This window comes from Schistocerca piceifrons, chromosome 1 (assembly GCF_021461385.2).
Source record: "Schistocerca piceifrons isolate TAMUIC-IGC-003096 chromosome 1, iqSchPice1.1, whole genome shotgun sequence".
In the NCBI taxonomy this organism is placed as follows: domain Eukaryota; kingdom Metazoa; phylum Arthropoda; class Insecta; order Orthoptera; family Acrididae; genus Schistocerca; species Schistocerca piceifrons.
In genome coordinates, this window is record NC_060138.1 from 1,098,079,740 (window position 1) to 1,098,098,439 (window position 18,700).

At 38.5% G+C, this 18,700-nt stretch overlaps 2 protein-coding genes across 2 annotated transcripts in view; one reads left to right on the plus strand and one right to left on the minus strand.

Annotated features, from left to right (window-relative positions):
• Positions 1-16,837, plus strand: part of LOC124775903 (annexin B10) — a 128,392-nt gene extending 111,555 nt beyond the window's left edge. Inside the window, exon 11 of the mRNA XM_047250752.1 lies at positions 16,446-16,837. The gene's annotated coding sequence lies outside the window, so the exon portion shown is untranslated. The remainder of the gene's footprint in view (positions 1-16,445) is intronic.
• Positions 16,410-18,700, minus strand: part of LOC124775894 (inter-alpha-trypsin inhibitor heavy chain H4-like) — a 148,114-nt gene continuing 145,823 nt past the window's right edge. Inside the window, exons 16-17 of the mRNA XM_047250732.1 lie at positions 17,061-17,203; positions 16,410-16,507 (exon numbers count right to left, since the gene is read on the minus strand). Of these exons, the coding sequence (XP_047106688.1) occupies positions 16,420-16,507; positions 17,061-17,203 (231 nt within the window). The 3' untranslated portion in view covers positions 16,410-16,419. The remainder of the gene's footprint in view (positions 16,508-17,060; positions 17,204-18,700) is intronic.

Genomic DNA, 18,700 nt, shown 5'->3' on the forward strand with positions numbered 1-18,700 from the left:
TATTGACTGCAGCTAGCAGAAGAAGAAATAGTGTCTAAAACAGCAGAACCAACTCTTGTAGCATGCCAACCAGAAACAATAACACAGCAATCATCAATTACAGCTGCAGAACCATCACCAGTGGCAGTGAAGTCAGCATCAATTGAAGCAAAACTATTATCATCAAAAGCAGCAGCAACAACAGAAAAATCACCATCCCAATCAACAGCAGAACCACAGCTGCCATTGGTAACAGCAGCAGATCCACATTCACGTGTGACAGCAGCTACCCCAGAATCATTATCAGCAACACTGGCAGAAGTAATAGCAGCCACTTGTCCCCTTAACAAAAGAAGAATTTCACCACCATGCCATCTGAAAGATATTTTTAATAGAAACTGGTATGACGAAAAACTGGGATAAGAAATCTGAGGAGTTGTGCATAGACAGATAAATAGTGAAAAAATACTTATTGTGTTGGAATATAAATGGTTTGAAGGCAGATAGTACCAAAATTGGAGAGCTGCACATTATCCGCAATGAAAGCAAAAATATCAAACTTATCTGTTTAAATGAGTGTTGGTTGAGTAGTGACTGTATAAATTTTGAATTAACTGGATCATTTCAACATAAAAGCACCTCTTGTAGAAAAGAGATGCCATGGAGGGTCATGCATTCTTCTCGATGCCTTTGTAACATATGAACTACAGACAGATTTTGATTACTTAAATGACAGGTACTCTTTTGAAAGCTGTTGGGTTGAACTAAAAGAGATGAACACAATATTCATAGCAATTTAAGGATTCCAGGAAGTACAACTACTATAACTTTCTCGTACAAAATCCAGTGTCTTCTCAAAAAACGTAAAGAAAGGAAGAAAAATATTATCGTAGCTGCTGATTGTAATGTAAATGTGATGTCATAACTCAAAACAATTTGACTTAATTCAGAACTCTGGTTTTAAACTAAATTTTTGTGAATTCACTAGAAAAAATGCTCATTCAGCTACTTGCAGAGACAATATCTTAACAAATTGTTTGACTGCGAAAACAAGTTTTATTTGGGCTTAGGAATTTCTGACCATTATGCATTGTTTATTCAGCCGCCATGAACACCTAAACTAAATTTTAAGAATGGTCTTAGGAAAAGAAACTTTTGTGAAAATAACTTGAACCTGTCCTGTGACAAGATATATGGAGTTAAATGGCCCATATATAATAGTATGTCAAGTACCGAGAACTTTGATAAACTTTCAAAAAGTTTTTCAGAGGTGTTTAGTGAATTTAAATATCTAGGCTCTTACATGCAAAGTGACAGAGGACTGGAGGCCGAAATACAGCACAGGATAAATAGTGGATGAATGAACTGGAGGAAACTGAGCAGAGTAAGAAGGTTAGCTGCAGAATGAAAGGAAAGCTTTACAAGTGTGCTCCCTGCCGCCGTTGGATAAGCAGCTGCAGCAGCAAGTCGTATACTCCTAGCTCACTCATTTGTTACATAGTTTAATTCTTAATTTCTTTGCGTGTTTTTGGTACTTGCATTGTTTAATTCATAAATTTCGAGCGTATTATAGTATTTGAGAGTTGTAGCATTCGCGTTTTAGTACCTGAATAGTGTAAATTCGCGTAGTCGTTTGTCTACTGTTTTGTTTTGAACGGCCAGTGTCGGTTGGTCGCAGTCAGTGTGCTCCCTGCCGCCGTTGGATAAGCAGCTGAGCAGCAAGTCGTATACTCCTAGCTCACTCATTTGTTACATAGTTTAATTCTTAATTTCTTTGCGTGTTTTTGGTACTTGCATTGTTTAATTCATAAATTTCGAGCGTATTATAGTATTTGAGAGTGTAGCATCGTGTTTTAGTACATGAATAGTGTAATTTCGCTTAGTCTCCTTCCGCCGCCGAGCAGTGTCAGCAGTGCGCAAGTAGCAGCATTACTGCATTTACTAGGCAATCTTGTATTTTAATAACCGTTTAAATTTTGTCGATTTGTTTGCGCTCTCTGTAGATTAGTTCAGACGTTCTTAGCAAAACAGTTTTTAGCATGGATAGGGACTGCAACTGCTGTGTTCGGATGCAGGCTGAGTTGGCATCCCTTCGCTCCCAGCTTCAGGCAGTGTTGGCTTCGGTCACACAGCTTGAGGCTGTTGCCAATGGGCATCACTGTGGGGGTCGGGATGGGGGTTTGTCGGGGACGGCCAGCTCGTCCCACGCATCCCCTGATCGGACTACGACTGTGGTTGCCCGGGATACTGCCCGCATTGAGGCTGATCCCTCACCTGTGGTAGAGTGGGAGGTCGTTTCAAGGTGTGGCAGGGGGCGAAAGACATTCCGGAGGGCTGAACGGAAAGCCTCTCCAGTTTGTCTGACGAACCGGTTTCAGGCTCTGTCTCAGGCTGATACTGATCTTCGGCCTGACATGGCTGCTTGTCCTGTTCCAGAGGTTGCCCCTCAGTCTGCAAGATCCGGGCAGTCGCAGAGGGTGGGCTTACTGGTAGTTGGGAGCTCCAACGTCAGGCGCGTAATGGGGCCCCTTAGGGAAATGGCAGCAAGAGAGGGGAAGAAAACCAATGTGCACTCCGTGTGCATACCGGGGGGAGTCATTCCAGATGTGGAAAGGGTCCTTCCGGATGCCATGAAGGGTACAGGGTGCACCCATCTGCAGGTGGTCGCTCATGTCGGCACCAATGATGTGTGTCGCTATGGATCGGAGGAAATCCTCTCTGGCTTCCGGCGGCTATCTGATTTGGTGAAGACTGCCAGTCTCGCTAGCAGGGGTTGTGTGGCGTGGGCTGGGCGGTTTTTTAGGTTAGATGGCCTTGGGCAAGTACAGAAAGGGCAACAGCCTCAACGGGTGCGGGACAAAGTCAGGACATGCGGGGACCAAGCAGCAATCGGTATTGTAATTGTCAACTGTCGAAGCTGCGTTGGTAAAGTACCGGAACTTCAAGCGCTGATAGAAAGCACCGGAGCTGAAATCGTTATAGGTACAGAAAGCTGGCTTAAGCCAGAGATAAATTCTGCCGAAATTTTTGCAAAGGTACACACGGTGTTTAGAAAGGATAGATTGCATGCAACCGGTGGTGGAGTGTTCATCGCTGTTAGTAGTAGTTTATCCTGTAGTGAAGTAGAAGTGGATAGTTCCTGTGAATTATTATGGGTGGAGGTTACACTAAACAACCGAACTAGGTTAATAATTGGCTCCTTTTACCGACCTCCCGACTCAGCAGCATTAGTGGCAGAACAACTGAGAGAAAATTTGGAATACATTTCACATAAATTTTCTCAGCATGTTATAGTCTTAGGTGGAGATTTCAATTTACCAGATATAGACTGGGACACTCAGATGTTTAGGACGGGTGGTAGGGACAGAGCATCGAGTGACATTATACTGAGTGCACTATCCGAAAATTACCTCGAGCAATTAAACAGAGAACCGACTCGTGGAGATAACATCTTGGACCTACTGATAACAAACAGACCCGAACTTTTCGAATCTGTATGTACAGAACAGGGAATCAGTGATCATAAGGCCGTTGCAGCATCCCTGAATATGGAAGTTAATAGGAATATAAAAAAAGGGAGGAAGGTTTATCTGGTTAGCAAGAGTAATAGAAGGCAGATTTCAGACTACCTAACAGATCAAAACGAAAATTTCTGTTCCGACACTGACAATGTTGAGTGTTTATGGAAAAAGTTCAAGGCAATCGTAAAATGCGTTTTAGACAGGTACGTGCCGAGTAAAACTGTGAGGGACGGGAAAAACCCACCGTGGTACAACAACAAAGTTAGGAAACTACTGCGAAAGCAAAGAGAGCTCCACTCCAAGTTTAAACGCAGCCAAAACCTCTCAGACAAACTGAAGCTAAACGATGTCAAAGTTAGCGTAAGGAGGGCTATGCGTGAAGCGTTCATTGAATTCGAAAGTAAAATTCTATGTACCGACTTGACAGGAAATCCTAGGAAGTTCTGGTCTTACGTTAAATCAGAAAGTGGCTCGAAACAGCATATCCAGACACTTCGGGATGATGATGGCATTGAAACAGAGGATGACACGCGTAAAGCTGAAATACTAAACACCTTTTTCCAAAGCTGTTTCACAGAGGAAGACCGCACTGCAGTTCCTTCTCTAAATCCTCGCACAAACGAAAAAATGGCTGACATCGAAATAAGTGTCCGAGGAATAGAAAAGCAACTGGAATCACTCAATAGAGGAAAGTCCACTGGACCTGGCGGGATACCAATTCGATTCTACACAGAGTACGCGAAAGAACTTGCCCCCCTTCTAACAGCCATGTACCGCAAGTCTCTAGAGGAACGGAGGGTTCCAAATGATTGGAAAAGAGCACAGATAGTCCCAGTCTTCAAGAAGGGTCGTCGAGCAGATGCGCAAAACTATAGACCTATATCTCTTACGTCGATCTCTTGTAGAATTTTAGAACATGTTTTTTGCTCGCGTATCATGTCATTTCTGGAAACCCAGAATCTACTATGTAGGAATCAACATGGATTCCGGAAACAGCGATCGTGTGAGACCCAACTCGCCTTATTTGTTCATGAGACCCAGAAAATATTAGATATAGGCTCCCAGGTAGATGCTATTTTTCTTGACTTCCGGAAGGCGTTCGACACAGTTCCGCACTGTCGCCTGATAAACAAAGTAAGAGCCTACGGAATATCAGACCAGCTGTGTGGCTGGATTGAAGAGTTTTTAGCAAACAGAACACAGCATGTTGTTATCAATGGAGAGACGTCTACAGACGTTAAAGTAACCTCTGGCGTCCCACAGGGGAGTGTTATGGGACCATTGCTTTTCACAATATATATAAATGACTTAGTAGATAGTGTCGGAAGTTCCATGCGGCTTTTCGCGGATGATGCTGTAGTATACAGAGAAGTTGCTGCATTAGAAAATTGTAGCGAAATACAGGAAGATCTGCAGCGGATAGGCACTTGGTGCAGGGAGTGGCAACTGACCCTTAACATAGACAAATGTAATGTATTGCGAATACATAGAAAGAAGGATCCTTTATTGTATGATTATATGATAGCGGAACAAACACTGGTAGCAGTTACTTCTGTAAAATATCTGGGAGTATGCGTACGGAACGATTTGAAGTGGAATGATCATATAAAACTAATTGTTGGTAAGGCGGGTACCAGGTTGAGATTCATTGGGAGAGTGCTTAGAAAATGTAGTCCATCAACAAAGGAGGTGGCTTACAAAACACTCGTTCGACCTATACTTGAGTATTGCTCATCAGTGTGGGATCCGTACCAGGTCGGGTTGACGGAGGAGATAGAGAAGATCCAAAGAAGAGCAGCGCGTTTCGTCACTGGGTTATTTGGTAACCGTGATAGCATTACGGAGATGTTTAATAAACTCAAGTGGCAGACTCTGCAAGAGAGGCGCTCTGCATCGCGGTGTAGCTTGCTCGCCAGGTTTCGAGAGGGTGCATTTCTGGATGAGGTATCGAATATATTGCTTCCCCCTACTTATACTTCCCGAGGAGATCACGAATGTAAAATTAGAGAGATTAGAGCGCGCACGGAGGCTTTCAGACAGTCGTTCTTCCCGCGAACCATACGCGACTGGAACAGGAAAGGGAGGTAATGTCAGTGGCACGTAAAGTGCCCTCCGCCACACACCGTTGGGTGGCTTGCGGAGTATCAATGTAGATGTAGATGTAGAAGTCTGTGGTGAGGCCTGCGATGCTGTGTAGTACAGAAACTTAGCGAATTACAAAAGCCCAAGAAAAAAAGATGGAAGTGGCAGAAATGAGAATGTTAAGGTGGTTGAGTGGGGTGACACAAAAGGATAGACTAAGGAATGAGTACATTAGGGGAACAGTGAATGTAGGGCCCATAGGGAAGAAGACCCAAGAAAGTAGGCTAAGATGGTATGGACATGTGCAGAGAAGAGGGGAGTACTATGTGGGGAGAAGAGTTGAAGACATAGAAATTGAAGGATCAAGGAGAAGAGGAAGACTGAAACTGAGATGGAAAGACAAGGTAGCAAGGGACCTACCAGAGAGAGGATGGCTCAGAGAAGCAGCACTGGATAGGCATTTATGGTAGAGAAGGATCCAGCAAAGCAACACCAACTCCACATGATGTGGGAAAAGGCTGAAGAGATGATGATTCAGTGAATCATTCCCATCAAGGATCCCTCACCAAAAAGCTAAAAGTAAACTAAACAGAATTACTCCAGGACTTAAAAAATAGCTAATGCTAGAAAACAAGAGCTACATAAAGAGCTGGAGTACATGACTTTATTAGCTATGTGAAACATTATAAAGTTGTATTTAAAAGTTTTGCCAAAACTGACAAAAGAATGTCAGATGATAAGTTCATTTTAGGACATAATAATAAGTCTAAGGCAGTATGGTCTTTTATTATATCCAAATTAGGTACAGCAGTTAAACACCAGGAAAGTTCAAAAATTAAACAAAACAATATTATTTTGGATCCTGTTCAAACATCTCAATGCTTTAATAAATTTCTCATAAATGTATCAAACTCTAATGTTGATGTGGTTACTTATCAAAACAGTGTCCTCTCTTTGGCCTGGATCAGAATAGTGACTCCCTTGTAACATTTAGTAAAGTCTCAACCGAAGTTGTAAAAAATGCTATTACGTCCTTAAAACACAAAAATTCTGCACTTTGGGATCAAGTACCCCCTAAAGTAAATAAATTTGTCTGTGCTAAAATTGCACCCCCTCTATCATTAATTTCAAGAATTTTCAAGAATTTTATTCACCATAGATCATTTTACAATGATATTGGCTTCGTCATACAAGATGTACTAGTACATACAGAATAACAAAATAAACTTCTGTCAATACATTATAAATACATTTGAAGCATGGCAGTGTACCAAATTACAAAGGATAGCTTTTAAAAGCTAACGCAACAAGCTATCTTATAATCTAATATAATAAGGTATTTTATTGTTTATAGTATAAACTTTGTAATTACACATGATCAACCACAGCACAAAATAATATGTTTAACTACAGACAACTTTTAAATGCTTATATTCTCCTCAGGCATCTCAAAGAATTCTTTAATGTCATAGAATGGATGATCTGACAGCCAGCTGTACCACTTAATTTTAAAAGAATTTGTATCCATAGACTGAACATGAATTGGCAGTTCATTGAACATTTTGAGTGGGTTAACTTTGTGGGAATTTCCTGTTCTCGCTAATCTGTGGCGCGGTATGTCTAAATTACCATTTGCCCTGGTGTTGTGTTCGTGTATTTCCTTTCTGGCAATAAATTCTGAAATATTATTTTTAATATAGAGTACAGACACATAGATGTATAAATTTATAATTGTAAGTATTCCGAGTCTGGAGAAAAGAGGACGACAGTGCTCCCTATGACCTCTTTTACATATTATACGTATGACTTTTTTTTTTGTAATTTCAATACGTTTTTGAGGTGAGGAGAGTGCCCCCATATAATAAGACCATATGAAGTATGTGACTGGAATAGCCCAAAGTATGTCACCCTGAGGTACTCCAAGCTCACTACCTCCCTTAGTTTCAAGAGAAGGTATGCCACCCGAGATATTTTTTCACATACATGATTGACATGTTCCTCCCAATATAGTTTTGAGTCAATGTGAATACCTAAGAGTTTTACCGACTTATTGCCTACTTCATTTGATGTTCCCATTAAAAGTAGTTGTGTTTTGTCAGGGTTGCATAGGAGCTTATTGGCTGCAAACCAGTCCAGGGCCTTATGTAGTGTTTCTTTTGTTAGGTTATTCAGATCTGAAATGTTCTGATGTGTGGTAAGTAGTGTTGTATCGTCAGCATAACACACAACAGGGTGAGCTATATTTTTAGGTAAATCATTAATAGCGACAATGAAGAAGAAGGATCCAAGGATAGACCCTTGTGGTACACCTGTGCTGATTTCCATGATGGAAGAATTTAAATTTCTGACTGAAACGAATTGTTTTTGGTTACTTAAATAAGAATTTATCACAGATAAAGTGCTCCCTCTCACCCCATAAAACTCTAGTTTCCCCAGTAGTATGTCAACAGGTATGCAATCGAAAGCTTTGCTTAGGTCACATAATACCAGTGATACCATGTTATTATTTTCAAAAGCTGTTAAGGTTTGGTCAATGATTTCCAAGATGGTCCCTGTTGTGTTCTTCCCCTTTCGAAAGCCAAACTGATTGTTACATAGGATATTGTGTTTTTCAAAAAAGTTGCTTATTTGTGTATCAGTGCCTCAAATACCTTTGAGAATATTGGAACAATGGAGACTGGTCTGTAGCTTTGGGGGAGATGTTTGTCTCCTTTTTTAAAAACTGGGACAACTTTTGATACCTTGAGTGCATCCGGAAAAACTCCAAATTCTACACATTTATTAAAAATATAAGCTAATGGTTTGGCGATTGAGTGTATTGTCTTTTTGCTTATGTTATTTGATAACCAGTAACAGTCCGTACTTTTAGAACCTGAAAATTTGGATACAGCTTTTATAACATCAGCAGGTGTGACAGCCCTCCATTGAAATGCCAGGTTAACAGGCAGTGGTGTTCCAACAAGGTTCATTGTAGATGAATTTGTTGCTTTGATACTGTTACTTATTTCTTTAACTGAGTTTAAAAAGTACTCGTTTAATTCTTCAGGATCAAGCAGAGCTGTTTCTATGTGTTTCGGTGTATTCTCTTGTTTTATTATTTGCCAGGCTGCCTTGCATTTATTGGGAGCTCTTTCTATATAGTTCTCCACTGCTTGCTTTTTTGCCAGAAGTAGTTTAGCTTTATAGTATTTTTTGCATTTCAGATATGACCTACGAATGTTCACACTCTGTTCTGCCCCTTGGTCAGAGGCTTGTTTATGCATCTGGTACAGCATTTGCAAGTTTCCTCTAATTTCTACTAGCTCTTGTGTGAACCATTTTTCATTTCATTTGGATATCTAATTTTTTTTACTGGTGAGCAAGAATAACATAAATCTGTGTACTTTTTAAAGAAGTTACCAAAGCTAATTTCAGCTTCCCTTTTTCCAGATTGACAATTATATATAAAGTCCCAGTCTGCACTTCCTAATCTATCAACAAACATATTTATGTAAGCAAGCCAATTTTCCTGATATACTTAAGTATGGAGAGGCTAAACCACGACACAAAAATGGATCAAGGGAGGATATGGAATATTAACATCCTATCTCTATCCTCCCACTGTTATCCAAAGCATTAAAAAAAATAGCTGCAGTCTAGATAAGAAATTTTGTCACAAAAAATTGATGGTATTCTCAAAAACCAATATGGGTTCCAAAAATGGAAAATGAATTCATTGAAAAAAATCAGCCCATCACTGGACAAAAGCAATAAAGTGGCAGGAAAATTCTGTGACCGCACAAAGGCATTTGATTTAGTGAATCGCTCCATGCTGCTCCATAAACTAGACAGGTACAGCATCAGACAAAATGCTCAACAATGTTTTAGGTCGTATCTGGCAGACAGGAAGCAAAGGGTAATCACATCTAACACCGTAAATTATGCATCTCAGTGGGATACAATTTCGCAAGGAGTCCCTCAAGGCTCAATCTTAGGGCCAATCTTGTTTCTCCTTTACATAAATGATTTACCTCTCAATATCAGTGCCTAACCAGCTGATGATACTTCAGTAATTATTGAAAAACAAAATGTGATGGAAATTCCAGACAATTTAATAAACACATTAAACAACTTTAATTCATGGTTTCAAAGATCCTGTTTACACAGCTTAAAACCAAACAATCAAAAATCAGTGTCACACATAAAAATCAAGTTATGATAGAAGCTCAGTCCATCAAATTCTTGCAACTAAACTTGGACAAACATTGAAGCTGGCAAGCACATATAGATTATTTAGCCACTAAATGAAACACCCTTGCTTTTGCAATGGACATGCTGTCTGATGTAACAGACATAAACAGCAGGAAGGCAGTGTCTCACAGTTACTTTAAATCCATAACAAGATGTGGTTTAATTTTGGGGGGGAATTCAAGTCTCACATAACAAATCCCACTACTTCAGAAAAGAATCATTACAAGAATGTGTTCTGGCTCTCCAGGAAAATCCAGTCACGCAGTCTTCTAGAACTTAAAAATATTACCTATTCTTGCATTGTACATGTTTGAGATTACCACCTTCGTTCACACTAATCCTAAGGTAATAGAAGAAAACCACTTTAAACATATGTACAACACTAGACACAAAGAAAACTTCATGTTTCCAACACATTGCCTAAAACTGTACCAACAGACACCCAAGTAAATGGGAATGAAAGTCTATAACAAACTCAAGAGCAGAGATGTACTGAGTGTGGAGATAGGTTCATTGAAGTGAAAAATGCTGCTATTCAACTGAGAAATTTATGAACAATAAGATGATCCTTTGAACAATATGAGTATTTAATATCGTAGTGTTGTCTAGAATATTGTATGTATAAAATAATGTCTGAAAATTTAGGCACTAAGTACCGTATATCATGAGAAAATAGTTTAATAATGTGTTCAACATAAACCTGCGCTAGTAAAATTGGTGTTAAAAATTATGTAACTATATATATCTTAAACCAAAAATTGGAATGTCTCCTCTACAATACAAGCAGATGATCTCTAAAACGTATGTTATGAGACAAATGAAAATATAATACAATACAAGATAAGCTATTCTTCAAAAGTTTAACATTACTCTCAAAAGTATGTAAGAAAACATGCAAATGGACAATGAAATATTCCATTATTTTGCAATGTGATAATTTCAATGTATTGTCAAATGAATTATAATTCTTATATAATGCACTGCTTCTTTGCTCTTGTAATGCCAGTTCAGTGTTATATTATAAGGTTCACGAACACCTCCATGAATCCTGGACATGACGTACTAATGGGTGCAGCTGTCCATGTGGGTTGGACAGATTTTCAGTCATTTTAAACAAATCGGTACCATTCATACCATATCACTGCAACAGGCAGCCTCAGGGTTTTCTCGTGCATGTTTGCATATTTTCATCTTATAGGAACTACATTCATGTGTATTGAAAATTTTGATTTTTTAAAATACTTATGACATATTTTACACTTAAATTCTGCATATTAATCACTTTTCCCTGCCTTTAATGCATAATACAACGCCATTGTGCATAATAGTGCATACTGTCCTGACAAACCCCCATCCCATCCTTCTGTATTGCAACTGGTTTTCATAAAACTAGATGACCGAGTTGGGCAATATTTTTGACATTTTGCTACTAATGATAGAATTTTGAGCAATCCCAGAGAAGGCAAGTTGCTACTCACCATATAGTGGCTCTGCTATATGGTGAGTAGCAACTTTCCTTCTCTGGTATTGTTACATTCCATCCTGGATTTTCATTGTTTAATTTTGAGCAATAGTTTGAAAGAAATGTAACTGTCAATGTTTGGGCACTATTTTTGTTGATTAATGTGATTTTTGGGTGACACAAGCATATCTGAGTGTATTTTTATGCATTGATTTTAATTTAATTTTGTTTGTGGTGATGTTTACTGCTCCACTGCCATGTGAAATAGTGAGATATTGCAACACCAATGTTCTATCTGTCTCCAAATAATGACTCCAGTGCTAACATTAAACAGATATAGATAAGTAATTAGGCTGTTGTAGTAGTGCATACATATGTTTTTAACTTATCATAACGCTAGTAGATGAATCATACTCGATTTCCATCTTCTTTCTTGTTACAAACTTGCCTGTAATTAAAAATGGTCATAACAGCACACAGCATGAACTGATTAACAAAACAACTGAGCTCAAGAACAGCCAGCAGATGACATAAGTTGGTCTTCACTGAAGTAGGGATGGGCGATAGCTGATAATGCTCTCAATATATCAATAGCTTAAATCTAAAATATATTTCAGTTACACTACAGAGCACCCAGGCAGTTTGTATTTCATGTAGGTGATGGGGGTGGCAGTGGGGCAGGGGGAGAGGGGGGGGGGGGGGCCATACGCCCCCCCCCCCCCCCCCCCCGGTAATGAACAATGTAAGGAAAAGATAGAATGCCACTTACTGTAAGATGACAGATTAAGTTGCAGACAGGCACAATTAAAAGAAACTTACATATGCTTTTGTCTACAGCCTTTGCCAGAAAAAGAAAAAGAATCACACACATATTCATTCACAAAGGAAGCACACATCACGCAAAGGGTCTTTTAATTGATCCTGTCTGTGGCTTGAAGTGTCATTGTTACAGTAACCAGCAGTCTATCTTTTCCTTATATTGTTGATATTCCAACCTGGAGTTTCTGATGTTAGTAATTATGTGCACACGACATTTTCTGATGCCAACGGTATGAAATTTACATCCATTAAAATGGTATTGTCAAAAGTCACACAAAAAGAAGCATATTATTAGTAGTTTTTCACTGAGCACTTATTTGCATCAGGTGGATTACTAGTGTTAGGTGGAACACGGATTGGGAAACCCTGCTCTAACCCCACAGTGGCCACACTACTTACCCCTTTGCCAGTGAGGTAAGCAGCCAACTTTACTTAGCTCACCTCCAAATTCACCAATGTCAATGACAATTAAGCACGTCTTAAAATATTACTGTTTAGTTTGTTACTAAGAAGGAGAACTACACTCTTAAGAAGCTCTTAATGTTAGTTGATCTTTCTGGATTTGGCTGTTAGTTGCTAGATGCATATTACATATTATAAAATGCGGCAGAGAACTGTGAGCAACACAAATACTTGATTTGGGCCACAGTTCGGTGACCACTGGTCTATAGGGTCAAGGCTAAAAGACAGTAAAACGTTCCAAATAGATGTTAGATTCAGGGATCCATTGTTGGGGTTAATCATGTGGCTGAGAGACTGCATCACCTTCAGTTGTTGTTAAGTTGAGATCGAGGTCCAACACTTGTGTAATGATCCACTTCCAAGTTGGATACATCATTAACACCTAGATGAGCAGAATGGTTTAATGGTTGGTTTCCTTTTGCCTGTAGTGTAGATGGGTTTACATTGGCTGTCCCGGTCAAAACATTTTCCCAAGATTGCCCAGGCTGATCTTTGTTTTGACCATGTAATTCAAGGGGACAATTGAAATATCACATCAGTATTCATACTGAGAAATGACCAGGAAAGTAAATGTACATTAAATATATAGATTTTCACTGATGAAAATTCAGGACAGAAAATATATTATTATGAATAGAGATTGTACTACTCATAAGATACATTGAGCAGTGGACAGGAATATATGGAAAATGATAAAAAGTTCAGGAAAGCTGGTGTTGGGGAGTGAGAAAATCCATATGTTAGTACAAGTGGCTGCTTTTGCAGGTGCTTCTGCCTTTCATGGTGGTGAAGAATGACAGCCTGATGAGTAGATATATGAATAGGTCTTGCACAGGAATATAACCATAGACGTTAGGAGCATGAAGGGTGAAAGATCACAAAAGGATATTATTCGAGTTATGTTAGTGTAGCAGAACATAGCTTTTTGTAGGAGTAGGAATGATCCTCACCTGTTTTATGAGAAGCACCCTATCATCACATAAATATACATATTTCAGTTGTGCAGCATGCAGAGATTGCGATATGGCTCAAACATTTTATATACAAAAATTTATATTATTATGGTAAATGAATGTGAAAATCTCTCTCTCTCTCTCTCTCTCTCTCTCTCTCTCTCTCTCTCTCTCTCTCTCTGGATATAAACTATAGAGATCTACATCAGCTCAAATGAAATATAAAAATTCACATAATATTTTGTTCCCTTCAAACTGAGAGTGTCGGATATTAGGACACTATGCTAATAATATTCAGGATGGCTTCGCTAAATCAGTTTAGGCAAATAGTGGAATGGTTCCTTGTAAAAGACTATAAACTTTTTGTAAAAAGTACAATCGCGTTACCCACATTAGAATTACTGAAAATTTCCTTATTATTCTACAACAAGACAACTTGTAAGCCTCGCCCTACATAAATGTGTGGAATGTTGTTGGTCATTGAAATGGGTGTTTTTTTCTGATGAGAGTGAGTTTCTAGGGTACCAGAATGTAAGACGTGGGGCAACATGTGTCCAGAAGTTGCAGAGGGAGATGCATGTGCTGGATGAGCAGTGAACTGGCTGGATATGTTCATAAAACTGATTCAACAGAAGGCTGTAATTTGAACTACTGTACCTGAACTTAAGTGTTTGTTATTGTACAATGGTTGCATGAGTTCTGATCACTTAGGCTAAGGTTCCTATCACCAACAGATGTGAACTGGTTTGAAGTGCTAGATAAACTATTCCTTTCTAGGGTATCAACTTTGTGTTTGGTTAAGTTAAATAGTTGCTTTTTAACAACAGTATTGTAGAGACTGAATAATTAAAGCAATCGATGGACATTAAGTGAGGATTCGTGCTAATCCTTAGGTGGCAGATATTCACAATACAAAAATGTGTTTTGAGAGATGATGTTCTCTTTTACAGGCAAAAGCCTTACACACTCGCTCAAGACAAACAGAAACAGAATGACCAGTTTTTTGTTCTTCATCCTGCTTCAGCTGACCTCTTCTAATGTCATCAAGTGTTGTAGGCTGTTTCAGTCTCTAATCGAATAGCAAGATTCAAATGAGTGGTGAGAATGAAAACTAAAAAATTAATTCTTTGATGGCTTGTCCCATACATAAGAATCCTTCATTATACAGGGTGTTACAAAAAGGTACGACGAAACTTTCAGGAAACATTCCTCACACACAAATAAAGAAAAGATTTTATGTGGACATGTGTCCGGAAATGCTTAATTTCCATGTTAGAGCTCATTTTAGTTTCGTCAGTATGTACTGTACTTCCTTGATTCACCTCCAGTTGGCCCAATTGAAGGAAGGTAATGTTGACTTCGGTGCTTGTGTTGACATGTGACTCATTGCTCTACAGTACTAGCATCAAGCTCATCAGTATGTAGCTTCAACAGGTTAGTGTTCATCACGAACGTGGTTTTGCAATCAGTGCAATGTTTACAAATGCGGAGTTGGCAGATGCCCATTTGATGTATGGATTAGCATGGGGCAATAGTCATGGTGCGGTACGTTTGTATTGAGACAGATTTCCAGAACGAAGGTGTCCCGACAGGAAGACGAAGCTATTGATCAGCGTCTTAGGGAGCACAGAACATTCCAGCCTATGACTCGCGACTGGGGAAGACCTATAACAACAAGGACACCTGCAATGGACGACACAATTCTTCGTGCAGTTGACGATAACCCTAATGTCAGCGTCAGAGAAGTCACTGCTGTACAAGGCAACATTGACCGCGTCACTCTATGGAGAGCGCTACGAGAGAACCAGTTGTTTCCGTACTGTGTACAGCATGTGCAGGCACTATCAGCAGCTGATTGGCCTCTACGGGTACACTTCTGCGAATGGTTCATCCAACAATGTGTCAGTCCTCATTTCAGTGCAAATGTTCTCTTTACGGATGAGGCTTCATTCCAACGTGATCAAATTGTAAACATTCACAATCAACATGGGTGGGCTGATGAGAATCCGCACGCAATTGTGCAATCACATCATCAACACAGATTTTCTGTGAACGTTTGGTACACATTATCAAGATTTCGTACAGGATACTCTACCTGTGCTGCTACAACATGTGCCTTTACAAGTACGACACAACATGTGGTTCATGCACGATGGAGCTCCTCCACATTTCAGTCGAAGTGTTCGTATGCTTCTCAACAACAGATTCGGTGATCAATGGATTGGTAGAGGCGGACCAATTCCATGGCCTCCACGCTCTCCTGACCTCAACCCTCTTGACTTTCATTTATGGGGGCATTTGAAAGCTCTTGTCTACACAACCCCAGTACCAAATGTAGAGACTCTTCGTGCTCGTATTGTGGATGGCTGTGGTACAATATGCCATTCTCCAGGGCTGCATCAGTGCATCAGGGATTCCATGTGACGGAGGGTGGATGCATGTATCCTCGCTAATGGAGGACATTTTGAACATTTCCTGTAACAAAGTGTTTGAAGTCATGCTGGTACGTTCTGTTGCTGTGTGTTTCCATTCCATGATTAATGTGATTTGAAGAGAAGTAATAAAATGAGCTCTAACATGGAAAGTAAGCGTTTCTGGACACATGTCCACATAACATATTTTCTTTCTTTGTGTGTGAGGAATGTTTCCTGAAAGTTTGGCCATACCTTTTTGTAACACCCTGTATTTGAGACTATAGAATCTTTGGGTTTCTCCATTTTGTTTGATGTAATTTTGTATCAAGTTACTTACTACTTATGTATCAAGTTCAATCAGTCACTGAATTGATATGGCTCACATCTTCCAAGCTATTCTCACACATTAAGCTTCAGAAGGTTGTAGTTCATATAGTAAGGTACTCAAAATTTTCAATAAATATGTTTAATGTAACACAAAAGAGGACAGAGGCTGTTTATGGCACTAATGAATAATTTTCAGTTGCTGGTTCATTTGGTGAACTGCCTGGGCCAGTTGAGACAGGGCAGCACACACCGAGAGAGCTGTGAACCAAAGATAAAAGCTAAGTATTACTTTTCTCTTGGTTGGAATCACACATAATTAGCTTTCCCATACTATACACTTCAGCATATTAGTACAGTGTCTTAGTAAATGCTCTATATAATTCAGGGCAAAATATCATACCGAATCTAACAATAGAAGCTCTTGGAAGGACATAAATAATTGCAATATTGGTGGCCAAGAAGTTGTGAGAGAACACTGTACTCCCAGCAAGAGAATGAAATGGAAATATAACCACAGATCAGTGATGATGAGATCCTTAAATTACTGAAAACATAATCTATTCTTTCAATTTGAGTATTACAGTTAAATAAACATTCTAGCATTACACATGTTGCTTTTAAATGTTTGGTTGAAAACATGATTTCATTGAAATACTGTGCAAAATTAATAATAATAATAATAATAATAACAATCATAGTAATGTCATTACAATTATATCATCATCATCATCATCATCATCATTCATTATCACCAGTATCGATATTGCCTTGAGTATACTCTGTAGAACTTTGTGCACAAAAAGGAAATTACCTGTCACTTTCTCCAAATGAGCAAATGTACTGTAGAAAGATGTCATAATCATCTTTGAATTCAGGCAACACACATTCCACAAGAGGCCTGCAAGTTGCTCGTTCATTATTTGGGGTTGTACATGGTTGAACTGGAACTTTTTCCTGTAACAAATGCTTAAATACTGATTTATTTCTTCAGTCTCACAGAAACATTACTTCCTAAAAGCTCAAAGGACTAGGTAGGCCTACTGTTTTTCTAAGTGTGAAAATGTGATGTGGCTACAGACATGTCCCCATGAAGCATGTTAATTATGACAACAGACTGGCTTTGCACAACCAAGACCTGTCACTATCATTGCACATTTATAAACATTAAAATATAAATTATTTTAGTAATAGACTAATATTTACATATTCTATATAGCACCCATTTTAAATACCAGTCCCACAGAAATGACTTTCATTGTAATTTTCATGTGTAAATTGAAAACTGGTTCAGTACTCTTAGTGTTTAGAAGTTCTTTCTACTGTAATAAATGTTCTATGAGAATCATGTATTACAATATTTTTAATATAAAAAATATTGCTTTTTCATTGTAATTTATTGTAATACTGTTTCAAAAAAGATATGTATCACTTAATGTAAAATTCATTTAGAAATCATAATATTTTACACACACTACTGAAATGTCATTAAATCTCAACAATTTGACAAAAAAGGCTTGTGTGGCTGAATTTCACAGGTGTGTAGCAAGAGCTCAGTGTCCAACAGGGACAATATTTTGAAAACTGACATTGGGAGTACTAATGAACTACATTGCTTGTGAAGGTAACATGATTGATTGCGAAAAGTATTTTATTCATTGGACACTGAGATCAGCCATGAACCCATGAATTAAAAATAGTAATAATAATAATATAGGGGCTAAGTGACAGATTACAAATCTGAAGATTCTGGGTTCAGTCCTAGGATGTCATATGTGTAACCAATATACTTTCATTCAATATTTCTGAGCACATTTGTGCATAAAGGCATTAAAGTCAAATACAGAGGACTATTTTGTAGATGAGTACCTGTCAATCAATCAATCAATCAAATTTTATTGTCGTTCAGCTCATAAAGCAATAGACAATGTCAAGATAACTTACATTTTTAACATTAATTACTAAATACAATTTAGTTTGGATTACATAAGACCATCCGCTAGATACAGTGTTGAAAGACAGTATTTTCAGTTTCAAAAAATTCGTCTACTGTGTAGAAATGATTATTTACTAGTATTCTGTACAAGTTAGATTTGAAGATATTGACAGGTAACTCTTTTAAATCTATACTTATTGTACAACTTAAGTCCAAGAACTAAATATGAATTCTGTGGCTTTGATAGTCTTTGATATGGTACATCTAAACATGATTTGTTCCTGATGTTATGGCTATGTACATCCTTCTTAATGATATATTTGAAATACTGTTCCTAACATAAAATAGAACATTATAGATGTACAAGTTTATTACTGTCAGGCATTGCAATTTAACAAACAAGGGTTTACAGTGTTCTAACTTATCTGAGTCAGTTATTATTCTTACTAATTTTTTTTGTAAACGTAGAATGCCCTTTACGTGACTGCTATTGCCCCACAATAAGATTCCATATGATA